The 25,839-nt window shown below is 50.3% G+C and overlaps 2 protein-coding genes across 11 annotated transcripts; one reads left to right on the forward strand and one right to left on the reverse strand.

Annotated features, from left to right (window-relative positions):
* Nucleotides 1–895: 895 nt before the first annotated feature.
* On the reverse strand, nt 896–3,780 carry LOC122370761 (28S ribosomal protein S29, mitochondrial-like). Of its 4 annotated transcripts, none has more exons than XM_043346652.1 (3): nt 3,661–3,780; nt 2,709–3,077; nt 896–2,408 (listed from the first exon to the last, which is right to left on the reverse strand). In XM_043346652.1, the coding sequence occupies exons 2-3, from the start codon at nt 2,892–2,894 to the stop codon at nt 1,449–1,451; spliced, it is 1,146 nt and encodes a 381-aa protein (XP_043202587.1). In that variant the 5' UTR covers nt 2,895–3,077; nt 3,661–3,780; the 3' UTR covers nt 896–1,448. The 4 variants fall into 4 exon arrangements, with proteins under 4 accessions (XP_043202587.1, XP_043202588.1, XP_043202586.1 ...); XM_043346653.1 differs by having other exon boundaries at nt 3,541–3,761; XM_043346651.1 differs by having other exon boundaries at nt 2,709–2,900; nt 3,661–3,706.
* A 175-nt stretch (nt 3,781–3,955) lies between these two features.
* LOC122370762 lies at nt 3,956–25,280 on the forward strand. Of its 7 annotated transcripts, none has more exons than XM_043346656.1 (9): nt 3,956–4,108; nt 17,023–17,174; nt 17,559–17,764; nt 18,031–18,228; nt 18,446–18,703; nt 18,957–19,127; nt 19,545–19,764; nt 23,748–23,921; nt 24,108–25,280. In XM_043346656.1, exons 2-9 carry the CDS (start codon nt 17,023–17,025, stop codon nt 24,118–24,120), a joined length of 1,392 nt encoding a protein of 463 aa, XP_043202591.1. In that variant the 5' UTR covers nt 3,956–4,108; the 3' UTR covers nt 24,121–25,280. The 7 variants fall into 7 exon arrangements, with proteins under 7 accessions (XP_043202591.1, XP_043202593.1, XP_043202594.1 ...); XM_043346658.1 differs by having other exon boundaries at nt 3,956–4,075; XM_043346659.1 differs by having other exon boundaries at nt 3,968–4,185.
* The last annotated feature ends 559 nt before the right edge of the window (nt 25,281–25,839 follow it).

Raw genomic sequence — 25,839 nt, forward strand, 5'->3', positions numbered from 1 at the left:
TGCACTTTACAGAGTGCGATGGCCTCTGGAGACAGTGCTCAGGGTGTGTGCTACCCCTGAAACGTTATTTTTATCGGGTTATCGGCAACTTTGCCCGCCGGATGCAGGTGTGCCTACGCCCTGCAGCGCCGGGGCGCTCACCTGGAGCACATTGTGGAGCGTCCGTAAAACACACACTGCCTTTTAAAAGCATTCGTAGTGAAGACTTGAAACTTGGTGGATGTCTGCTACATAGGTGTGACCTAAAGTGGCCGAAGTTTGGTGATGATCTGAATAAAACTTCCGAAGTTATTCGAATTTTGGTGATGACCGCTTTTTTGTGTCACCCTGTATCTATCGACGTATTGTCTATGAGTTCACTGGTGCACTATGGCAGGGCATCAGTGACAGTGGTACTGCTCACTTTCTGAATACAGCCTTTTATGATGAAAAGGGATATGATAAGGAAGGATATGGTCGAGCAGAGTATATAGTCGAATACCCTCCCCAAGGCCCTAAATACGACCCTCCCTTTCCACGGCTACCGTGATGTGGAGACAAGGAGACAAACCTGCTTCAATTTTGAGCCTTAGCAAAGCTGTCGAGCTTTCGAGCAATAGTTCCGCTGGGATGAGAGGGTGGTACTGAAGATTGTGTCACGCATGAAATAAATGCTGAAGGCATGGGTGACACTCGTCCCGTCTGGAGAAGCGAGATAGCCTTCCAAATATCCCTTATTGCACATTACTCACAGGGAAATGCACGGAAAACCGAAACATATTTTGACCAGCGCCATCATACTATTTTTATTTCATAATCCCACCTATTGTCTTGTAATCTCAATAGAGAATCTCGTCGTGTTTCTATTAAAAATTTATCGATTCGATTCGTTGAGAAGTTCAATATCAAACAGCTGTTACAATGTACAGAGCGAATATTCAATTTATTCCTGTACAAGAGCAATCGATAAGCCTGGCACAGATATTAATCGCAGACGTTTCTATTCATTCATTCGTATTACAGTCATACTCAGTAGCACAACAAGCAAGAACTCGCATATCCTGGCCTCAAGAGCACCACCAAACAACCAATCTGTCGCTGACCAGCATGGGTACTGGGTACAAATGATTTTCCTAAGGGTATTTACCGCTTTCATATTGTGATTTGTTGCAAAGAACTCTGCCTTCCGTGTTCAATTTCTTAGCGAACGTCATCCGCGACCTAATGCACAGTCATGCACAAAATCACGCACTGTCACTATGCGCCATACAATCTATTTGCAAATGTCGATGGAGGCTTCGGTAGAGCTTGATCAACGAACCATGTCAGCGGACTAGCGCATGAACAGGTGCCGCCACCTGCTCCACAACGGTAACACCAGCAAATACCCATCCAAAGAGAAAACAAAAAATCGTCTAGTCATTCATCACTCGGGGACCAAACTCGGCAGCACACCGGACTCTCAGACCTCAGTACATACTGCAAATCTCTGCCAGTTTCCCAGGGTTGCCGCCACTGCGGAAGAAGAGCTCCTGCTTACCCCGTTCGGTGGCGGCGGCCGGCGCCTGGAGCCAGCGGCGCTCCAGAAAATAGTCGATCATGGTGTACGTCTCTGCACGGCTCATATCGTCCACACGTATGGGTACGAACGGCTCGAGGGCGCGCCAGCCGTCGGCGCCCAGCTGGTGTCGCGGCAGGTGGGAGCCCTCCGGGCCGCCGCGCACGGGCGCTATGGTCGTCAGCACGGCACCTCCGCTCCAGTCGGGCCGCAGCAGTTGCTCGGCGGCGCGTATCACCGTCATATCGCCAAACTTCACCGTGGAGCCGTCCTCACGTCGCGCCGTCGAGTCGCACCAGAAGGCGTTCACCTTCTCCACGGCCATGAGAAGACGGCACCTGCCGGCCGACGCGTGCGCCTTCAGCTCGGCCAGCAGCGCCAGCACACACTGGGACGCGTGCTTACCTCGCGTCACACCCAGCTCCACCAGGTCCGTGAGCGGCGAGCCCGCCTCGGTGGCCTCGCGGCGACTCCAGGTGTACGTCTCGCCAGTCCGCAGGTCCAGCTCGGCCAGTCGGGCGGCGTTCTGTGCGCGGAAGTGCGCCAGCCACAGCGCGGCATCCACGGGGTGATCGACCGCCTGCGGGTCGGACGCCGACGCCGTCACCTCGCGGAACCGCAGCCCCCAGCGGTCCGCCTCGGGAAAGTGTACCAACAGCCAGCCAGAGGCGGCCGCCCAGTGCAGCACGTGCGCCACCGTGGTGCTCTTTCCGCCGCCGTATGGTCCGTACAGCAGGAAGCGCAGCGACGGCCGACTCGGGTCCGAGGCGCGCAGGCTGTCGAGGACGTTCAGCGCCGGCTGCCGCACCATCAGAGCCAGCTCACAGAAGGTGCGCGCTTGGGCGGACAGAGACTTCCGAAGACCCGTCACCTGGCGATAGACAGGGTCACATAAGACGATGGGAAAACGATGATATAAAGACGACTACTTAATCAGATCTCGTTTTACCCATCTGTTCACAGGAAAGTACATTTAACTGTGTATAGATAAATGCAAATTTTTATGCTTATTAACACTCGGTGGTGATTCAGCTAGCATCAAACTTCTAGCAATGTCACTGAGTAATGCTATGTTGGCTACCTGCTGAAATGTCACAACAACTGAACTCGATAACTGGACAAAGCAAATAGCACGACCATTCCAGAACCCCAGTCCACCAAAGACGCTGACCTGGAACAGTCTCCGGTGATCCTCGCGGTCCACCGTGTACAGACGTCCGAGGTCGCTGCGGCTGTGCTCGCGTGGGTCACTGACGCTCGTCCGGAACACGGACGGAGCCGGCTCTGGGGCGGCCGCAGCACTCATCGGCCGCAGTCCCAACCGGCACAGGCGCGTCAGGCGACACCGCGGCAGCATGGCGGCCCGTGTAGGGGACGGAGGCGAGCAGCAGTGGGGCTGAGCCTCACAGTTCTGATACGATACGAGGTACTGAGCTGATTAGCAGCAACTTGCAGTTACTGGGTAGGAATGTATACTTGTATGCTTATTGTGAATGATTTCTTTTGCAAATCTGCATCTGCAATCTTCACTTCTAGTTCCCTGTAAAAACATACAAGATATGTCAAGGCCTCAAGGGTTAGGTAGTAAAATGAGTGTCAATATAGTTACCAAGCCAATGGGTGGCAACAGTGAGGTCCCCAATCCCATCCCAATTTATTGAGCCTTTTGCTGTCAATGATGATGATGATGGTTTAGCGGATTTGTCTTTGCAACGGCTCCTCCTATTCTTTTAAACTGTACTTAAACTATCGCTCTATGAGTTGGTATGGGGTGCATGATTAGGAATCAAATCAATATCTAAAAGGAATCAAAACTGGTTAAGAGGTGGCATGTTGTACAAAACTGGTCAATAGAACATAGTCATCCGAGAGACTCCAAGATAGTCGTCCGAGACTCTGAACGCTAGGTTGAGGTAAATAATTTGAATTGGCTTGTCTTGACGAAGACACAATTAATGAAATAAACGTCAACATCTGAAAGTGGAACTCCCCGTGGTCCTCACCTCATATCCTCTTTAACTTTCTAAAATCTTTTGTTTATATGCACCTATATTTTTTTATTGGACTTCAATATAGTGCCTTGCCTCAAACTTGCCTTATACTTTGCCTTATACCATAATTACCTTTTACACATTTAATTCAGCCTTCCATATGTAGGTACTGCTTCCGTCCACAGACAACAATAATAAAAACCGAAAAGCCCCCGAAATAAATCATTTTTTACAAAAGCATTTAGCATGCACAGAAATTAGGACCCAAAACATCATATTGATTGCGACTGAAATATAGCCAATGAAAACCATGAACGACACATACCTACAAAAATTACCCAATCAAAACCACATGTCAGCATGACGTCACAAAACTTTTAGGACCTATCCTCAATGAAGGAATATTAATGAATGAGACTTGCGCGCTGTTTTTGTCGATGATTTGCTGTTGGCGTTTATTTTGAATTCAAGTCAAAGTGGTTCGGAGTTTTAAAACAGAAATAGGACTTAGGGGAACGCGGTGTATGGTGACAGGAATGTCGGAAAAGTAATTCTCATCATTCATCGAAATATGGTCTAGGTACCTCACACTTAAGAGATCTGAGGATATCAATATTTTGCGATTGCGATGGCAGTTTTTTATGGGAGTTTTTTTAGGCAAGTTCGAGTCATTCCAATTCTACGAGGCTTACCCATTTGAGCCTCAATATTCTCTCAATATAGGTAGATACCCAAAGCCATGGTCAATGCATAATTCCTTGCATTCCAACCTGAACCGCGTTACTAACTTGAACTAAACCATTTGGTTGTTTCTATCCCCGGGACATTCAAGTCCTCCGCGCCGCAACCCCTTGAACCGGGCTGGACTGGGACAGGCAACTTAACCCTTATGGATGGCTCCCATTGGAGCGCACCGCAGCTCCCAAGAAATCACACCCATAGCCTGGTACATTGTGTGCTTCGGCTTGGGGGGCTGGTTAGCCTGTCCAATTCAAATTGGATAAGCTCACGCTCGGGTCTCAGCCCCGGCGACTCACCAGGGTGCTTGCTCAGACCGATTTCTCCCCCTAATTCCTGTCATCCTACCAGCTCTGCAATTGTCTTTATGGACCAAAGAGGCCTAACCCAACAAAACAAACTTGTGACAATTGACCTTACCTTACCTTACCTTACCTTAATTTGATCGGAATTTAGAGGCTGCTATGCCTGTAGGGAACCGTTCTCATCGAGCTCGTAACATGTGGGACTTGTCTAACTCCTGTCAGGTATCAGATACCTGATGTTTGCCCAATGGGCGTCCAGTCTTGATTTGAACTGTTCGACAGAGACAGCTCCGACGACCGACGAGGGCAAGCTATTCCAATCGTTGACAACCCTCACACTTTTTTTTTATAAATTTAGCTCGAACGTTTTGAATGGACGGATTGACAGAGCCGGAGCCCACGCTAAGCAGAGCTTGTTGCGTAGACCCCGACCCCTACCGTCCGATCGCGCAATTCTGGGTAACGGGAGAATTTAGATGCCAAAGTTTAACGTGCCCTTCAAAGCCGGACACGGCCTGTCCCACTCAACTGACTTCAACTGGCTGCGGCTGCTCCCACCAACCGCAGACCATCCCCGTCAGGAGTCTCAAATATCGAGCGCCGGAGCGTCTCGAACCCGGGCTCTCACTACCGGGAGTCCGAACGACTGCCTTCTTGGTCGGCTTTCAGCTCTGGGCTTCTGGACTTTGCGCGAGTGGCCTCGGGTACGATCGTCAGTGGCAGTCGAAAAGAAATCCTCCGGAGACAGGTCGACCCCTCCATTGAACAGCTGGTACATCTGGATCATATCTCCACGTCGTCGACGGTAGGACAGTGTAGGCAGTTTTAGGGTTTGCATTCGTACTTCATAGGGGAGGTGTCTAATCGAGGCCACCAGGCGTGTTGCTCTCCTTTGGACCTTTTCAATAAGGAGTTGATCCGCGCGGTTGAACGGACCCCATGCCACATTTCCGAACTCCAAGTGTGGGCGTACCAGAGTCTTGTACAGCAGTGGGAGTGTGAACTCGTCGATAAGCTCGAATGAACGCTTAATGACTGCCAGGATCTGGTTGGCCTTCGCCGCAGCAGTGGCAGCCTGCTTGCGAAATTTAAGCGAAGAGTCAATGTGGACACCAAGATCGCGTTCTGTTTCCACCGCCTCTAGTTCGACCCCTCTCATGGTGTACTTGATTCGAGGATTGTTCCGTCCCAGATGCAGGATCTTGCACTTCCCCTCGTTAAATGGGAGCTGCCATCGGTCAGACCATTCCACCAGGGCATCAATATCGCCTTGAAGTGTCGTTACGGCCGTCGGGTCTCGCGCCTGCTGCATAGGCGATGGTCGGGCAGAGTGGTATCTGACATCTCTGACATGAGAGACAGCCACCTCTCCCTCTTCATCATCCTCAGGCAGGGCTCCAACCGTGTTCAGACGTCGCTCTTCAGGGGCGCGCTGGGTAAGTTGAGTGGAATGGTTCCTGCCAGCCCTTTGTTGGGCGACAGCCAGTTCCACAACCTCAGCAGCTGCAGAGCTCGAGTCACTGTCATAAAGCGTTGACACGTCCCGATAGAGCTTTGCGAACATTTTCACAGAACAGTCTACCACAGAGGGGATATCGTCGACAAACAACAGAAACAAGAGGGGTCCCAGGACCGAGCCTTGAGGAACTCCGCTTCTGACAGCCAATGAGTCTGAAAGGCTTCCGTTTACAACGACTTTTTGATTGCGTCCGGAAAGGAATGCCTCAATCCACTTGAGAAGTTTGCCAGATATCCCAGAACACCTCAACTTTTTCAGAAGTCGGTTGTGTGGGACAGAGTCAAATGCTTTTCGGAAATCTAAGTATGCCACGTCGACGGGATCACCCCGCTCGAGCATCTTGGTCCAGTCGTCCAGAACCTCCATGAGTTGAGAGCTGCAGGATCTACGGGGACGGAACCCGTGCTGGTGCTTGGACAGCTGGCCAGTGGAGACGAGGAACTCCACGAGGGCGTCACGCACCAGAGACTCCATGATCTTGCATGGAATGGACGTCAAACTGATTGGTCGGTAGTTTTCTGGGGCACTCCTGCTACCCTTCTTGTGGATCGGAACCACTGCCGCAGATTTCCATATTGAAGGGACATTTCCTTGTTCCAGAGATTCAGCGAACAGTGATGACAGTGGGCCAGCCAGAGCCGCAGCACCAAGTTGTAGCAGCTTCGGGTGCAAGCCATCCGGGCCAGGGGCGGCATCTGTCTTCAGGTGAGCAAGTTTTAGCCGAACCGCATCAGTTGTAATGGGAACAGTCTCGATTGGCTCGCCTGTGAATTGGTTGGTTGGCTCCGGAATGTGAGATCTGTCCTCGTCTGTAAAAACACTGCTGAAGAACGAGTTGAGTAATTGGGCCTTATCTCTGTCATCGCACACGATGCTCCCGGAGCCATCTACGAGATTGTCCAGTCCAGCCTTAGTCTTGAGTCTTGAATTTGAATAGCGCCAGAATACCTTTGGGTTGGTTTTGACGTTTTTGACCAGTTCCTCCTCGAAGTCCCTCCTCAGCTTCCTAGTCAAGGCCCGCAACTGGTTTCTACAGCGGGTAAATCTGCTGTAGTCTAGGATATCCTGGGTTTGAGAGTATACCGTCCAGAGTCTTTCTTTCTCCTTTTTGAGTCGTAGGGCTCGGCCATTGATGTAGATGTTCTTGCGGTTAGACTTCCTCTTGCTGGTCGGGAAGCATTCTTGTGCACTTGTTTTGATACAATCCGTGATAAACTGGTACTTTTCGTCGATCGTGAGGTTTGCCATTGGGTCCCAGTCAGTGTCGTGGAGCTTCTCAATGAACTCTGCTGCATTCCCTTTGAAATAGTTTGCGTGGGCTGCGGGAGCGATTTGCTGGTAAGTGTAACAACACAGATCGAATCTCAGGATGACATGGTCACTTCTGCCAAGTCCAGCTTCGTGATGGATGTTTTGCACCATCCCATCCGCATTTGTCACAATGAGATCTAATAGGTGGGGAGTCTCACCTGGGCGGAAACGAGTTGGTTGGGTGACCTGCTGATTGAGAAAACAGTCATCCAGTGCCTCCAGGAACCTGTGTGAGATATCCAGGGGTGGAGCCGGGGAGAAGTTATTTTCCCAGTCAATTTGAGGCATATTGAAGTCTCCCGCAATTAGTAGATGTGAGTGACCTGATGAGCAGGCAGCATGTAGAAGATGACACAGTTCATCAGAAACATCTCTTGTATTTTGGGAGGGACTTCGGTAGATGCATCCAATAAGAAGCTTGTCATCGTTTGTCAAAGGTAGATACAACCATAGTTGTTCGATGTAAGTCGTTGAGCTGACAGTTATCTCTGAAGCTTGGAGGCAGGTCTTTACATATATGCCTACTCCTCGGCGACCACTGGATCCCAATTCAGGTTGAGAGGGATCGAAGTTTGTGTACAGAGTGTAGCCAGGAATGGAGATTACAGCCTTACTGATGGGAACTGATTGTGCTTTTGGAATTACCTCTGTGACTAGAATAAGATCTGGTTCATTGCCAGTTATTTTCATACAGAGCTCGTCTCTTTTGTTTGGGAGTTGATCTGCGTTTGTGTAGAGAACCTGCATGCTTGTCTTCCTTTGCGCATTGCCCCTTCCATGTAGTCAATTTTCAGCAAAGATACTTTTCTGGGCTTCATGCCCAGGGGCTTGAGCAGGTGTAGCAGTGTGTCCTGCACCCTTAGCCAAATTGTCCTGCTGGGCAGACTGCCCATTGCCAGCATCAGTCCCCATGGGAGTCTGTCCACCGTTGAATGACTGGGCAGTTTGAGCAGAGCGGTCTCTGACAGCTCCTGCAGGAGCGACAGCCGGCTCTGCGGCCACAGTCCTACCAGCTTGGGTAGCAACTCCAGTCTGCCTCTTTTCATGTAGCTGAGCAGTCTGTGCAGAGCGGTTACTGGCAGTTCCCGCAGGAGCGACAGCCAGCTCCGCGACCGCAGGTCCAGCGGAGTGGTCACTGACAGCTCCCGGGGCTGCAATGGCCGGCTCCGCAACTCCAGCCCCATTGGAGTGGTCACTGCCAGCCCCCGCGGGAGCGACAGCCAGCTCTGCGGGCACACGACCAGCAGAGTGGTCACTGACAGCTCCCACGGAGGCGACAGCCAGCTCCGGGGCCACAGGTCCCTGGGCAGCTCCACTCTGTGACTGCTTTCTTCCTGCTTTGGCAACAGAGTTCAGGTTGACTATCTTACCGCTCCGGATGGCAATATTCGTCTCACCAGTACCTTTGCGTCTGTTCAGCTCATCTCTTAGTTTCTTGTTTGTTTCTCTTTCTTTCCTAGTCAGGTCTGGGGTCACATATATGTTCACGTACTTCTTTGAGTGCCTAAGCTGTGGAGCCAGCTTGAGGATATCATGCTTGGCAGAGGCCTCTTCTAAGGTGATTATAAGCAGTCTAGCCTTACTCTCCACTTTCTTTCCAACTCTGAAGGACTTCTGCACTTTCACATTCAACTTCATTTCATCTCTTATCATTGACTTGAAGAGTTCCGCATCATGGGCAGCTCGTTCAGCCTGGGAGTCAGAGGCTTGTTCGGGCAGGTTATGTACAACAAGGTTTTGTTTTCTTTTTTCCTTATCCATGTAGTCGTCTAGGGCACCTGTGAGTTCGTGAGCAGCAGTCCTGTTTGACCCAGCCATGCCAGTTTTGGGGAGCGCTGAGATTTGGTTGCTCACCTTTCTCACAACTTCGTCGCAAGAACCCTTCACCATGTCAGCATATGTCCTTTTGAAGGTCTCGTTCTCCTTCAAGGACTGATCCAGGATGAGGATGTTCTTCTCGTCTTGTGCTTTGAGCTCAGCAAGCTGCTTCTCAAGAGTTGCCTGCTTCTCCCTGAAGGAGTTTTGAACATCAGCAAGATGGTTCCGAAGGGACTCGCCCAAAGAATCTACCTTGTCAGCAAGAGATGCAAGAGTTACCTGCTGTTTTCTGTTTCTTTTCATTCATCTTTGCAGTGGGTACAGAGCCAGGCCAGCACTTTGTGTCTGTCGAGGGCTCGCAGGGCCAGTTTGGAGATACCCTGACATGAGGAATGGTACCAGCCGTGGCACCTGTCACACTGAACACCCGAATCATCAGCACGGACAGCCTCTCCGCATGCCTTTCCTGGTCCACCCTTGCATACAACCCCTTCGCTATCTGCACTAGTGTCGCTAGATGACCGAGAAATAGATACAGAGTTATGCTCCCATTTTTCATAAACGCTATCGTCCAGCTTACCAATGATTTTGTGGGCTGATCCATCCATACCTTGAGCAGTTGACTGTTGGGGATCTAGTTGAGCCGTTTTTGCAGCATTCCCCTGATCCTGCGTTGCAGAACTCGAACATTCATGTCCGTTTTCGGTTTCAACCGCCGAACCACATGCAACCGCTTTAACTTGCGACAATCTCGGAGGGGGCGTTTGAATCGTTTGAATTTGAGATCCCGCATCAGCTGATTTCGACGTGGCAGCAGCCTTCTTTTTTCTTGTTGGTGGAGGCGAATGTTGAACCGGCATCATTAAACTACGAGAAAAAGATTAACGAGGAAAAATGCTCTAAAGTCAAGCCAGGGAGCACCAGAAATTATATCGTGAGATTCTGGAGCACTAAGCGAAATACCGATCTTCTGAAGCTAGCCAACTATGATAACCAACAGCTGAGTCAGGGTGCCGATGAGAGTCGGGGTTGGAGCTCGATGAGATACGTCCGTTCCCGCCGAGAGCGCAACGCGGAATCCAATTGACATGCAGTGCAACCTTTATTTGTGGACTGACTTGGGTGCAAGTTTTTTGGTTAAGTCAGATTTCTAAAGAGTTGCCAAGTATCCTGCTAATGACTCAGTGCCAGTGTATTTGTCCGATCGCGCGAAACGGGCCACCGCACACTCCCCGTCACACCGCACGAGCCCCCACCCGGTCCTTCCGTCCCCAGACCCCCTGTCCAGCGTTACCGCTGGCGTCTCGCTGGTTTCCCCAGATTCTCACGAAAATTTCCCTTTTTTAAAAATCATTTCCCTAGATGCGGTTATTTTCATGGAATTTGATGTACTTTCCTCATTTTAACCATTCGTGTTATAGTCAGTAGCGGCGGAACACCTTCAATTAAGGGGGGGGGGGGCACTGACGACTTTTGGTCCCATCTTTCCATGCAACGCCCATAGGGCTAATGTTAAAATGCCAAAATCAAAGGGGGCACGGTGCTCCGGTGCCTTCCCCGTTCCGCCGCTTATGGTTATAGTCGGCGTCCTAAAACAGCGATTAGGGGAGAGCGGGGCCAGTTGAACCACTTTTTATATATTGACATGCACAGCGAGATCTAGTTGTCATATCGAAAAATGCTCAATGCCATGAAAAAATATGCTCTTTTGGCTTTATTTTAAGATATGTAAAATTATGTTTCAAACATATTTTGCTGCCAAACGCATGCTTATAAAACAGCTCTACGCCCGTTTCAAATGACCCCGATGCGAGGGTCAATTGAACCAACCCATGGGGTCAATTGCTCCTATCCTTAACAATGGGATGTTTTCCTCTTTAAGGCCACTTTCTTAAAGAGATATTTTGTCCGGTTTACTTTTCCAAATGCTACATTCAATAGGTCGTTGGAAAGCTAAAAGTGCAAAGTTCCTCATAATAGGTGACATAAAGTACAAAGACTATGGTAAAATGGGTGGATGAGAAAAATGAGAAATATCTCAGGCTATAGTGTGCTTTCAAGCAAAAGGCTGGAGAAAAAGGGGTCAAAAATTGAGCTCTGTTAAACTACCATTTCAGTTTAAAAGCTCATTTCAAAGGTGGACTATTTCCTTTAATGTTTACAGCCCCTGAACAATAACCATTGCAAAGGTCACCGGGGTCCATTGAAATAGCCTGTGGCCCTGTTTCAACTGACCCTCAGAGAAGCGTTTCAATTGACCCCATCCGCTCCCGCCATCTCGCACGCGCCGTAAAGCACATGTCAAACGAGCTGAAGGCAGTGGCGGATCCAGGGGAGGGCAAAATGGGCATTTGCCCTCCCCAAAGCCAAATCGTGTGGGCAAGACTATCTTTTTGCCCCTCCCAAAGCATGTAGCGGTGAGCAAATCTAATACGGCGTCGATGCCTATATGGACGAAAAGCAGGGCTTCTTTCCGTGACGGCCATTCCGAAGGAAGGAGCTGACCACTGGCTGCTGATATTTTGGGTCGATATGCTGATATTAGATTGAACCCCCTGAACTGAATGCATGCATAAGCATATGCAGTGTGGCCAATGGCCATGGTGTGAGGTAACATGGGGCAAGATGCCCAGTCGGGTAAGACGCCCACCGCCCTATATTCGAAATTACCTAAGCAATCCACAGTTTTGTCATTTGTTGGGAGCCTCATTGCTGTGGAGCGTTCCGCGTAAAAAAAACGGCGACATGCCTAGCCGCCATTTTAAACCTATTTTTTGCATATGTTCTGAAAATGTCAGACCAAGGTCTCTCAAGGTCACGAAGTCACTAAGCTGTACCTCAAGTGACATAACCTAAAAACAGTTCCAATGCTTGTCATAGCTAAACCGAGTGACGGATCGCTTTGAAACTTTCAGCAGTTAATAAAGGTAACAGTACCTATGTACAAAATGTTAGTCACATGATTTTTATATCAATGACCTAGGGCTAGGTCATTTTTGCGACCTCTCCACTATAAGTCAATAAGAGAAAATTGAAAGGCACCTTTTTTGGACAAACCTCCTGTCCGGTAGCTCAGTTGGTAAAGCAATGGACTCCCGGTAGTGAGAGCCCGGGTTTGAGTCGCTCCGGCGCTCGATATTTGAGACTCCTGACGGGGATGGTCTGAGGTTGGTGGGAGCAGCCGCAGCCAGTCAAAGTCAGGAGTGGTACAGGCCGTGTCCGGCTTTGAAGGGCACGTTAAACATTGGCATCGTTAAACGTTAAACTAAATCCTCATGTCGCCCGGAATTACGCGATCGGACGGTAGAGGTCGGGCTCTACGCAACAAGCTCTGCTTAGCGTAGGCTCCGGCTCCCGTCAATCCGCCCTTTCTAACATTCGTGCTAAATTTATAAGAAACGTCACTCTTAACAATACCGAGTTACAACCTAAACGGCAAACAGTGAACCGGAAAATAGCACCCGTGACCCCTCCTTATGTCCCTGAGATCATCTCAGGTCACGAAAGATATGCAATAGTTTGCAGCAATTCGCTAATAACTTCTGCTGGAGGCATTCTAGAGCAATAGAAACACCTTAGATTTGTTCAGCTTTACGATACGGATCGACTGATATGCAACACGGACTTTTCCGGTCGGGTCATGACTTGACCAAATGTCAAAGTTGTAAGTTCACTTTCTAAGATCAAATTATAACTCATTCGACGCGTCTTCGCGAGAGGAACACGATGCCGGTAAAAGTAAGATTGCACAAGGTTTGATTCAAAAGTTATCGCAGAAAATCCGTTCTCGTAAAAATAGTATATATTATGGCAGTCTCCCCTGGAGGCTAAACCGTTGATCTTAGGTCCAATCTGAGCGAATTATCCAGAAAGAGCAGTAACAGTGCTATCAAATTAGCTTTTCTGGGGCGCTCTAGCTCTATTCGTTTCCGAGTTATGCGCCAGTTCTTCAAAAATTGTCGAAACTGGACCTAAATATTATCGGGATTTGGCCTTTGATGGGCTCTGGTGATCTGACATCTGACCTGACCTTAAAAGTGACTGGGGTAATTTGGTCATTATGTTTGACACTCTTTCAAACGCCGCCTACCGCGTGTTGCTACGTGGCCCATGAGCCGAGTTAGAAGGGATATGGGTGTTCAAACATCCCCCAGGGGCATGAAAATCCAGGAGCCCCAGCGCGGCTGCGCACGGGCTAACATAAGACATTTTACACCATCTTACGGTAAGATGGTGTAACTGGCGTTGTGAAGTAACTTGGTCACTGGCGCGGTGGTGGGTCGGGGTCGCCGATGGTCGGCTAAACTTTTGCCCTCCCCAAACGGATCGGCTGGATCCGCCCCTGGCTGAAGGGACGGCATCATGCTGAATGAAGGGCCAAATAAGGTGTTATTCCGGAGCCAGGAGTTCTTCTTTCAGCAAACAAAGGTATATGAGATATCACAAAATATTCATAAAAACGATTTCTCCCAAACGCCCCTCAAAAACACAAAAACAAGTGTCAAATCAAAATTACCGTCCGTTTGCCGCCCAAACGCCGTTGACATAGGAAGTGGTCGAGCGCGGATGCGCAGTGGTGTCGGCAACGCCATATGTTGCATATTGTTGAAAATAAAGCCATGTTTCATCTGACCCCGTGTTTCAACTGGCCCCGTTCTCCCCTAACTACAATCTGTTACGTTAACGTAAGAGATTCTGATGAAATTGCTGGCATATAACAAATTACTGTATGTGGTATAATAGAATTGCGTGATATATCGCAAATTGTGGTGTGTTGCAGGACGCGGGAAACTGCCGTATGGGTAGCGGTAGTGCTGGCGTAAGAGACGAGTCGATGCATTATTTTGCACCGTCAGTTTGACCGAATGGGAGTGATATGCACTAGACATTGTATAAATTGCGCCAAAACAAAAACTTTGATGTAAAAAATTAGCCGCACCCGAAATGGAACAACGCAGAACTGCAGGAAAAAACAACAATTTTTCGGGCTGGTGGCATTTCCCTAGATTTCGTGTGAAATCCATATATCCCTAGATCTTCGCTGATTTCCATAGAAAAGGGAAATTTCCCTAGCAGCGGTAACCCTGCCCCTGTCGTCCCGCCTCTGCCAGTGAGGCCCGGTACAGTCCGGGGCCAGGTACAGCCCGGACCAGGTAGGTACCGTCTCTGACATCGGCGCCGGGGATGGGATACCACGACCCCGGTATCACACCACAGCCCGGCTGCCCGCCTGGTTGGCTGGGACAGGCGAATGCGATTGGTGGCAGGGACAAGGGATGACGTGCTCCAGTACCTGCTGCCTGCTGGCTTTGGTGTCTGGGTGGGTAAGACAAGAGATTAACTGGTTGGAACAAGTGACCAGCTGGCTGTGATTGGGGACTGGATAGTTCTGAAGTAGGGACTGAGAGCTAGGAGGAGAGATGTGTCCCAGAACCAGCGGACTGAGGCTCGAACTGGGGCCATAGACTGGCAGACGGACAAGGGATTGTTGGGCTGGGACGAGGGGCTGTGGAGTGGTACGATTGGCTGGCAGACTGACACGAAGCACCAGCGATTTGGACGAGGGAGTTGGGACCGGGTGCCAGGGAGTAGGGACCATGGACCGGCGAACTGGGGCGAGCAATGGACCAATGGGTTGGCTCTGTGAGGTCGGTCAGCTATTCTGTTCACTTGCCACAACCAAACCTGGGCGGTGTTTCACGGGACGCTGCTACCACGCTGCTATCAAATTGCGCGAGCTGACGTCACACTTGTGGTAGTGTTGGAGCAATGGGCCTGTTGACGTTTCCATGGAAACCCAATTTGACACGTGTAAAAGCAGCGTGCTGCTATCACCGGTGAAACAGGGCCCAGGAAATTAGTTCCTAGACAAACGCCGCAGTCGTTTTAGTAGCTCAGTCGGAAGAGCGTTTAACTCCGCGTGGTGAAGGGGCACGTCCCAGTCGCAAATTCCGGGTTTGAGGCGTGACGGTCGCTCGGTGCTTATGTGCCTCCTGACGGGTATGGTTGCGGCTTTTGGCAGGATGTAGCTAGCCGAAGTCAGGGGACTGGCCTTTCGCGGCTATGTGTGTATGTTATCCAAATGCTGCCATAGAACAGGCATTGCGCGATTGGAGGCAGAGGTTTAACCCGCGCCCTGCTGGGGGGGGGGGTGTTTGAACACCCCCCCTTGTGGTTTTTGGTACACCTTATCATACATCAATTTTACACATCTTGTGAAAATTTCAGACCAAGGTCATTCAAGGTCAGGTCACCAGGTCACTTGAAGTGACCTCACCTCATAAAAAGTTTCAATGTCTGTCATAGCTACACCGAGTGACCGATCGCTTTGAAACTTTCAGCGATGTTAAGAGCAATAGCATGTACAAAATGTATATCTCAGAATTTTGATATCGATGACCTAAGGTCAGGTCAATTTTGCGACCTCCCCATTATAAGTCAATGGGAGAAAATTGAAATGCGCCTCTTTTGGACGAAAGACATTATAAACACTCCCAAACACCGAATTACAATTGGTTTAGACACACTGAACATGAAAATGGTGTCCGTGACCCTTGTTTATGCCCTGAGGTCATCTTAGGTCACGAATAGTATCTAACAGTTTTTCGCAAATAACTTTTGATAGAGGCATGCTAGAGCGATGAAAACGCCTTTGATGTGTTCAGCTAGACGATACGGATCGACTGATATGCAACATGACCCTTTCCGGTCAGGTCATGACCTTGACCTGAGGTCAAATTTTCAAGTTGACCTTTCAAGGTCAAGTTATAGTTCATTTGATGCGTCTTGACGAGAGGAACACGATGCTGGTAAAAGTAAGCTCGTACAAGGCTTGAGTCAAAAGTTATTGCAGAAAAACTGTTTCCGAAAAAATCGGCTATTTTTGCAGTTTTTGCCCCCTGCAGGCAAAACCGTTGACGGTAGGTCAAATCTGAGAGAATTACTCAGAAAGGGCGTTAATAGGGCTATCGAATGCGCTTTTCCGCGGCGCTGTAGCTCTATTGGTTCCCGAGTTATGCGTTGGCTTCTTGGAAATTTTCGACATTCGACCTGGAAATCGGCGAAATTTTGCCTTCAATGACCTCTGGTGACCTGACCTTTGACCTGACCAAAAAATTGACTGAAGTGATTTCTTCATTATTTTTGACGCTCTTTCGAACGCCGCCTTCCGCGTATCGCTACGTGGCCCAGGAGCCGAGTTACAAGGGGGAGTGTTCAAACACCCCCCCCCCCCCCAGCAGGGCGTGGAAATCCAGGACCCCCAGCCGGGCGCGGGTTAAGAACACGGCCAACGCAGCAAACTCTACTTAGTGGGAGCTCTGTGCTAGACGCTAGTGAATCCTTCCTTTGAAAAGTCTGGACTGAATTTACCATATAAATCGATCGGATGACCAAAGGTTCCTAACATAACACAGGAGCGGAGAAGTGGAATATCAGAACAAACTGCAAATTAAGAACAAACCAATGTAACTCAAGTTAATTGGCCCGTCACACACTTACGAGTTACGACCAAGCTTACAAGTCTGTTATCCAATGAGTCTGTTCCTCCGTTCCTGAAAAACTGTAACAGCGTTCCAAAACGGAAGAACGGAGAAACGGACCGTACCCGCCTTTACTCATTTCTCAGTATCTACAGTCTACACACCTTAGCTTGAAACATGAGCTTTGTTTATTAGAGTGCCTGTGTGTTTGTAGAGCATAAATATCTGATCCCCATATTTGTGTAGAGTGATGCTTCTGAGCTTGGATTTCGTTGATTCAAAAACGAATAGCAGTTTTTACCGATGCCTGCCATTGTTCCAGATGGACCTCCTGGGAGAAGTAGCTTGCCTGCGGCAGAAGCTGGAGGAGGAACAGGCTGCCCGTCTGGCCGCGGAGAGATGCCTCTGGGGGGCAATGGACGAGCTACGGGAGGAGGTCCGTCAGCGGGCACCGCCCGTGGACCCTCTGCAGAGGTGAGAGGCAGCCGGAGAGATGCTGGAAGGGGGAGGGGATAGGTGACCGTACGCGTGACACTGGTGATAGACGGCCCCACTGTCAGTAGTTTGCATTCTTCTGGATGATACTGAGCTTGTCATCAGGAGTAACGCTATAAGTATTGTGTAAAGGGGAGGGAGTTCAGCGCTGGAGTGCACAGGAGTCGCAAATGAACCCGCAGTTGGCGCTCCCGAAAACCCAATTACTGCTCACTTTAACCCCTCCCCCCCATACATGAGTCTTTGTATTCAGCGCATACCGTCTGAGCTGGCGACGTCACCGTCCTTGCGTCACAATGACGTCACCCACGCCACACTGACGTCACGCACGTGACACTGACGTCGCCTGGTCTCCTTCCTCAGCGCGGGCGGAGACGTAGCGATGACGCCGCTGGTTGCCGACGCTCGCGTCAAGTACGAGTTCGGCGCCGTTGCCAGCTGTGACGTCATGACCCAGACAGAGGAGGAGCCTGCCCAGCGCGGAGCCAACATTAATGACCTGGACCACGGACTGCTGAAGAGGGTCCTGGGTAACCTAGACTGCAGGCAGATGTTCCGCGCCAAACGGGGTGAGTATTTCGGTGTGGCGACTGTCAAGCTCGCATTTCAGCGACAGGGTTTCGGAAGGCCTTACGCTTTTCCGTCAGCAATCGTATGGGCAGAGTCTATCCAATCGACTCGAACAGTCTGGTCTGCGATAGATGTGTGGTAGTCACGAGCTATAAAACATGTACCGAACACTACTCCAGACAGACTGATGCTGTATGCAGACGAACTCCCACTTTGAGCGTTGGATCTGACGTGTCGCCTTTTCGTGTTCCGTCGGTGCCGACAGTCTGCCGCCGCTGGCGGTCCACCGTCGACACCATCGTCGGAGACTGTCGGCAGGAGTGCGCCGATCGACAGACCGCCGCCGGCGGCGCCCCCGCGCCCGCCACGGTCCTTCAGCTGGTGACGATGGCGCGGGAAGAGCCGAGGATGACCAAACTACAGGCGCCGACCGCTGAGAGACAAACTGATCTGGGCCTGGTCGGTGAGTCCTGCGTCGTACACAGTTGGAAAGAGGTTGGTGTGCTGTATCAATGAGTAAATGGAGCTTTACCCTCTGTCTGGTAAAGCTCCCATGTGGTTAATATTTCTCGGATGTGTTTTGTTCAAGTCATCACCTACTAAGTACTATATACTCAACCAGTAGGAGCCCTTGAAATTCCACGCCATTTTTTACCATTAATACCCTGGCTCAATTCCAGCAACATCCTGCAATACTCTGGAGACAGCCGACCTTCGCGGGTTCAAGCTGCGTGCCTCGGCGCTGCGCCGGCTGGCGTGCGCCAACGCCTCCACTCTGCGCGATGTGACGCTGCCGGCCGGTGTCAGCGAGTGGCACCTGGAGACGCTGCTGACGCCTCTGCTGGCGCTGGAGCGGCTCTCACTGACCGTGCCCCCGGACAGCACCGGCTGGTGGCTGCGGGCGCTCCCCAAGACGCTCAACAGACTCTTCATCGCCGGTGAGATAACGCGTAGCGTGCTGGCATATGTGTGATTGGGACAGAGCGCAGCATCGCTTCGTGCTCTTGGGCAGCCGGCAGATGTCATTTACACGTAGATCAATGCGTACTAGTCCCTGTCGTGTCGGCTGTGTCAGTGCCAAGTGTCTGGCGTTCCGGTGTCGGCTGTTACACTATCGGTGTCGGACAATGTTCTGCCACTGTCAGTGTCCGACCCGTGGATGGCTGCGTCACCGACTGTTCCTTTCCGCAGGACACGGGCCGACCCAACCGACGGTGGAGTGTTTCGGACCACCGTCTGTGGATGGACTGTGCGTCGCCGTATATCGAGCCGGAGACCAACTACTGGACCAGCTAACGGCGCTCCTGACTGCGCCCACAAACGGGTACCACAGAAACAGAATCACCCACCTGTACATACAGGGTAAGCAGCGGGTGGTGTGCGGGTAGGTTATGTCTCGCTTTGGCCTCCGAGTAGTTATTTAAACGGGTCACCGTTGTGCATGTTTATGTGTATGATATCACTTGGAGTTTTGCTGTGTTTCAACCACTGTTTGTGTGCATGTAAAGCTGTTTGTCAGGTCTTGATTTGAATTATATGAAGCTGGTCAGAGCCGCTGTTACTGGGTCGTTTGTCAATTTGTTGTGTCTCGGTCTTAAAAGTTGTGTCCAAAGTGCCTGTTACTTGTAATATTTGTGCGATCTATCGGTCTGCAATATATTCGGGCAGGACGTCGCCATTGCTGAGTATTTTTCTCTGCGTGTTTTATCTATGTCTATGTATTTCTAGCCAAAGTCACTATCATAAAACGCACTGTGTGTTTTTTCACGTGTTTCACAGGCCACGCCGCCAGACCTATGTTAGCACTGAGACGCTTACTGACGGCGCTCACCAACTTGAAGGGCCTCACTCTCTGGGTAGTGGGCGTCCATACCATGACGATGCTGGACGCTCTCCACGTCTGCTCCCAGCTGGAGACGCTGAAGCTCAAGGAGGCCCTGCGGCGCCCGGTGGCCGTGGTGCCCGAGTTCACTCGCACGGAGTTGGCTTCAATCTCTAGGTCAGTCTATATGACGGACGGTGTGGGTCGCATATAAATTTGCAGCTGGGCGCGGAACCACGGTCTCGACTTCCCCTCCTCGCTCGCCCAGGTGTCTGTGTCTGCCGATTCCTTCTTGCGTAGCTGAAAGACACCGAGCGGAGGGGAAGGAGACTGGGGAAGGAATGTGGTGATGGTGGGGTGGTGGGCGGGTCTGTTAGGATCCTAGGTTTTTTCTCTCACTGATGCCGGTGTGCAGGAACTCTTTCGGCGTCGGAAAACTATGGTGATGTTTTCCAGCGTTGCCTTTCTTTCACGGATTTTGTTTTTTGTTGGATTTGCTACTCACATATTTATTATACCTAATAATTCCATTGTCATTGTAACATGCTTGGTGAGGGCAAAACATTGGCATTATTTCCTTTCCCATTAATCGACAATAAATAATACGTGAAGCGTTTCAGTTTTTTGCGATAACCGCCCAAACCACACCACCTACAGACACGATTCAACCACCAATCGACAGCTCTCGATCGTGGCTATGTGCGCGGCACATTTTTAATCGCATTTGCACCCCCCAAATAGCCAAACTCGGCCCCTCGACTATGTCGCCAGACGCTCCAGAGATGGCGCTGACTGTCTGCGTGACGTCAGCTCACACGACCGGCGATCGCCAATCATAAAACGTGCATGTCGCCGCTGGACAACCAATTCCAGCCTACTGTCTTGCTTTTGCCCTCTTGTTCTGAAAATTTGGTCAAGAAACATGGCGTATAACCTTCATTTAAAACCAAATTTGCTCCCAACCACTTCGCCGTAAAACACCGCAATACGCACCAGACCATGTCATCAAGCCGTGCAGAGTACCATGGCTTATTCAAAGCGTGAACTCTTGCGTCCTTGATGGCTCAGCTGGTAGAGTGGTGGATTTCTGGGGTATGGGTCGCTGGTTCGATTCCAGCTCGGGGTGTTTTTAAAACGTACTTCCATCTTTAGTTGCAGTACCCGGCCGCTAGGGTCGCGACCCCGTAGAGGTCGCTGCGGTCCTCACGTGACCGACCGGCCGCAGTCACGGGCCGGCGGCGGCGCAGTGTGGGGCGAGCGGGCGGAGGGGTTGGTGCGGTTACTGCGGTGCCGTCAGAGCGGCCGCTGCCGGAAAGCGGGAATGCGGCATGATACAGCCATGGGAAGGGGGTAAAGAAATGATGGAGGGAGAGAAGGAAGGGCAAGTGAGCAAATGATTGAGTCGGGGAGAGAACAAGTACAGAGGATGGAGCCGAAAGACGTTTTTAAAATGCGCTTACAGCTTTGTTGCAGCACTCGGCCGCTACGAATAACTACATTACCGATCCTGAGTGGCGGGCGGGGGGGGGGAGGCGAGGTACCTAGATTTGGGATAGGTTGGTTACAGAATTCCACAAAATACTGACAAGATTATCGATTATGTTTAGTGGGGACGGTGAAGGGCACGGGGACAGGACGGAGACGAAGACGGAGACGGAGATGTAGCGGCCAGTAGTGGAGGAGCAGGGACGGAGACGGAGACAAAGAGAGCGGGAGCGGGAGCGCGGGAACGGGGACGGAGACGGCGACGGAATCGGAGACCAGACAGATACAGAGACAGAGACAGAGGCGGAGACGGAGATGAAGCGGTCAGCGGGAGGGGGATGAAGACGGGGACGGAGAAAGAGAGCGGGAGCGGGAGCGGGAATTGGAGCTGGGACGGGAACTGGGACGGAGATGGGGATGGAATCCGAGACGAGACAGATACAGAGAGTAGAGACAAAGGCAGAAAGGGAAGACGGAGACGGAAACAGAGCAGGCATAATTATATCTTTAGCACTGAAAACATTACCGATCGTGAGTGGTGGGTCCAGGGGGGGGGGGGGTGCAGAGGGAGGAAGGCGGGGGAGGGTCGGGGCGAGTCACTCAGATTTGGGATAGGTTAGTCACAGAATTCCACAAAATACTGAAAAAAATAGCGATCATGTTTAGTATTACGAGCGTACCAATATACGTATAGCGTCTTGAGCTGGGACATAAAAACTTATATGTATCTGCGGCGCGGGCGGGGAAGAAGCCACTAGCCAGTACTTTTTTCAGTACCAAGAGGGGATTGGAGTGGAGGGGAGAGGAGGGGAAGGGAGGGAGTGGAGGGAAGGGGAGGAAATCGAGGGAGGGAGGGAGGGAGGGATGGGGGAGCGAAGAAGTGCGATGAAGGAGACGGGGAGAGGAGGGAGAGAGACGGATGGGGAGGGGTAATAAGCATACGATTGGATCAGTGATCGACAAAGTCAGAGAGCGGAGAGGAGGGAGGGAAGAGGGATGGAGGCGCAGGGAGGGAGTGAGAAAGGGAAAGGAAAAGAGAGATAGAGAGAGAGAGAGAGAGAGAGAGAGAGAGAGAGAGAGAGAGAGAGAGAGAGAGAGAGAGAGAGAGAGAGAGAGAGAGTGAGAGAGAGAGAGAGAAAGAGAGAGAAAAAGCGGGCATTATGGACGGGATTATGGACGGGACGGGCAGGGATTTCTATATAGATGTTCAAACGACGATTAGCGCCGGTAGGCGCGGGAGGGTGACCTAGGACGGGCAGGGATTTCTATATAGATGTTCAAACGAATATTAGCGCCGGTAAGCGCGGGGGGGGGGTGACCTAGGACGGGCAGGGATTTATATATGTTCAAACCACAGTGTATATAAATAGTTCAAACGACGATTAGCGCCGGTAGGCGCGGGAGGGTGACCTATTACGAGCGTACCAATATACATACGCGTATAGCGTCTTGAACTGGGACATAAAAACGTATATGCATCTGCGGCGCGGGCGGGGAAGAAGCCACTAGCCAGTACTTTTTTTTCAGTACCAAGAGGGGATTGGAGTGGAGGGGAGAGGAGGGGAAGGGAGGGAGTGGAGGGAAGGGGAGGAAATCGAGGGAGGGAGGGAGGGAGGGAGGGAGGGGAGCGAAGAAGTGCGATGAAGGAGACGGGGAGAGGAGGGAGAGAGACGGATGGGGAGGGGTAAGTAAGCATACGATTGGATCAGTGATCGACAAAGTCAGAGAGAGAGAGAGAGAGAGAGAGAGAGAGAGAGAGAGAGAGAGAGAGAGAGAGAGAGAGAGAGAGAGAGAGAGAGAGAGAGAGAGAGAGAGAGAGAGAGAAAGAGACAGAGACACAGAGACACAGAGACACGGAGACACAGAGACACAGAGACACAGAGACACAGAGACACAGAGACACAGAGACACAGAGACACAGAGACACAGAGACACAGAGACACAGAGACACAGAGACACAGAGACACAGAGACACAGAGACACAGAGACACAGAGACACAGAGACACAGAGACACAGAGACACAGAGACACAGAGACACAGAGACACAGAGACACAGAGACACAGAGACACAGAGACACAGAGACACAGAGACACAGAGACACAGAGACACAGAGACACAGAGACACAGAGACACAGAGACACAGAGACACAGAGACACAGAGAGACAGAGAGACAGAGAGACAGAGAGACAGAGAGACAGAGAGAGAAGCGGGCATTATGGACGGGACGGGCAGGGATTTCTATATAGATGTTCAAACGACGATTAAAGCCGGTAGGAGCGGGAGGGTGACCTAGGACGGGCAGGGTTTTCTATATACGACGATTAGCGCCGGTAGGCGCGGGAGGGTGACCTAGTATTAAAGTATTGCCTGATTATCTCGTCTAGTGCTGCCATCTGTCGAATGTTGTTCTCCCTAGCTGTTCATCAACCTAGGGGTCGCCGCAGTCTGCCCTTTCACTAATGTCCCGTGATTTTCGCCGGCGCTAATACGTTCCCATTAGTGTCATGCGGGCAGCTGATGTAGATAGCGCAGGTGACCAGGGCGCGGGTTAACATAACCGCATCCGGCGATGTTTCTGATTCGGTACAACTGGCCTCAGGTTGGATAGTGACACTGTTTGACTGTGCCTCAGAGACTGACAATTTTGTCCCGTTTCTTCTGATGTGTCGCAGACTGGCAGTGGCCCTCCGGAAGCTAAAGCTCCTCTATCTGTTCACCTCCGAAAATAACACCCAGCTCGTGACGAACACCCTGACCAAGACGGATCTGGGCTGCGAGGATGGCACCAGTCAACCCCGCGCCGTGAAGGTCTACCGGATGTCCGATCCAGCTGCTGCCACATCCAGGTTACGTTACGACCACAGCAGGCATTCGAGATTGTTCGTAAAGGACGTCACTAGCGAACCGTATACTCGTTTTGCTAGCAGTCGCGGTATGTGACGTCACATTATCAGTCTCAATCTACCTTTTGTGACGTCACCTTTAAACTCTGCATAAATATTGTATAGCGCGGTAACATATTCTGCTTTCAGGGGCATTGTGTGAGGACACGGCTTCTTCAGTCCAACGCCGGGGAGTCTCCATCTTATCGCCAGACTGTCGGCTGCTGCTCTACTCCGTGCCGGCCGCCGCGCCCGAACCCACCGAGAAAAGGACGGTACCGTGTTCTCGTCGAGGCGCCAGGACCGGTGAGCGCTCGACGGTATATGGCGGAAGGCCCTCCGGCCGATAGCGTAAGACTCACTATCCAAGAAACGCCACGGCTCGTGCTGATGCTCAGGAGCGTCATGAAACATATGACTCGCTTCATTGGCTGTAAAATTGTCGTTGTGTTTCCATTGTGTTTCCAAGTTTCGGTAGCGTTACCGCATGCTGCCATTGTGTGCTCACAAGTTTCGGCGACGTCGAACCCGTTTTGTCAGGGCTCATGATATGCTGCTGTGCGTAAAGGGCATTCTTGCTGCGTATAGGTGGTGAGGTTTAGTGTGGAGTAAAGCATATCAAACGTTCCACGGGCGCCAGGGAACTCAGCGGCTGTGACGTTTGGTAGACGGATAAGTCCCGGCCTTAACTATAGAGTGTATAAGCTAGACCACAAGTGCCATTGGTGCAACTCTTAGATCTGTGACACTTGGGTCGCCAAAATGTAGTTATTTTCCCCGCCTTATCATATTCTCGGCTATCCTTTTTTGCGTAGCGGTAACCCAACAATAGATTTGATTACTGAACATCAACTGTTACCGCAGTCTAATACCCATTCTTGAAACGTTAATCCAGGATTGAGTACAAATGAGATGCAAGCAGAGGCTGTGGCACGCATTCTCACTAGTCTGACAACTCAGAATCTCGCCGTCAACTGTAAGCAGACCAAACCTGCCAAAGATGTGTATGCCGTGGCGCTATAATGTTGGATGGGCATTGATCATGAGGCTCGGCGTTCAGCATTTTTCAAAGACATGTAGATAAAGGATTGTTTAATGTACCGAGCTTCTGCAGCTCCGGCTATTGTGATATGATAGTTGCTTTTCAGCAAGTTTCCAGAAGTCATTCATTCATTGTTACATTGTACAGTGTGTTTCATAGTGTTTCTCGTGAGGTTGATGTGTTTCACTTCATGAATTTTACTCAGGATTCAGTTTCATTACGATAGGCTCAGTCGTAGTAGTATGTTTCTAAGACAATACATGGTGCAAAATTTAAGTCAATTATGATTGTTATTATTATTATTTTAATCTCTACACCTTTTTGCTTTCAGTTTGAAAAAGCTGAAGCTCAATTTGAAAAAGGTACACTTCAATTTGAAACACGTGCCATTCGATTTGCATTGCATTTTTTTTTTCAAATTGAAATACATCTTTTTCAAATTGAACTTTAACTTTTTCAAACTGAGGCCTGTTTCACTAAAAACTTGCGATTACAAGTGTTTGAACTTTACAATTCATAAGTATTTTTGCAAACTATGTAAAATCGGATTTCACTAAACTTCATCATCAGCGGCACCTCCGATAAAAAGAGTTTGCAAAAAAACTTGTAAACAGTAAAAATGTTTTTAATCAAGAACTACAACATGTTACAGATATTGCTTCTTCTTATCAAATTATGTCTAGTATTCATGTCAAAAGATGCATGAATAAATTATAAATAATGATGCTGTTTCTAAATGGTATAAATGATAGTTCACAATATTTTATTATTGAAAGAAAATAACACCCAAAACATTTGACAGCAGAAGACTGTTGAATGCAATTATGGCGCGCGAATGAC

This window comes from Amphibalanus amphitrite, unplaced genomic scaffold (genome assembly GCF_019059575.1).
Source record: "Amphibalanus amphitrite isolate SeventyFive unplaced genomic scaffold, NRLGWU_Aamphi_draft 001166F_arrow, whole genome shotgun sequence".
Taxonomy (NCBI): Eukaryota; Metazoa; Arthropoda; class Thecostraca; order Balanomorpha; family Balanidae; genus Amphibalanus; species Amphibalanus amphitrite.

What these genes read in the sequence shown, in the direction of transcription:
- LOC122370762 (XM_043346656.1), top strand. Translation starts at nt 17,023, where the DNA reads ATGGACCTCCTGGGAGAAGTAGCTTGCCTGCGGCAGAAGCTGGAGGAG. An exon ending in CCCGTGGACCCTCTGCAGAG is followed by an intron (nt 17,175 to 17,558) that starts GTGAGAGGCAGC and finishes CTCCTTCCTCAG; the next exon opens with CGCGGGCGGAGACGTAGCGA. An exon ending in GAGTTGGCTTCAATCTCTAG is followed by an intron (nt 19,765 to 23,747) that starts GTCAGTCTATAT and finishes GATGTGTCGCAG; the next exon opens with ACTGGCAGTGGCCCTCCGGA.
- LOC122370761 (XM_043346652.1), bottom strand. Translation starts at nt 2,894, where the DNA reads ATGCTGCCGCGGTGTCGCCTGACGCGCCTGTGCCGGTTGGGACTGCGG. An exon ending in ATCACCGGAGACTGTTCCAG is followed by an intron (nt 2,409 to 2,708) that starts GTCAGCGTCTTT and finishes GTCTATCGCCAG; the next exon opens with GTGACGGGTCTTCGGAAGTC.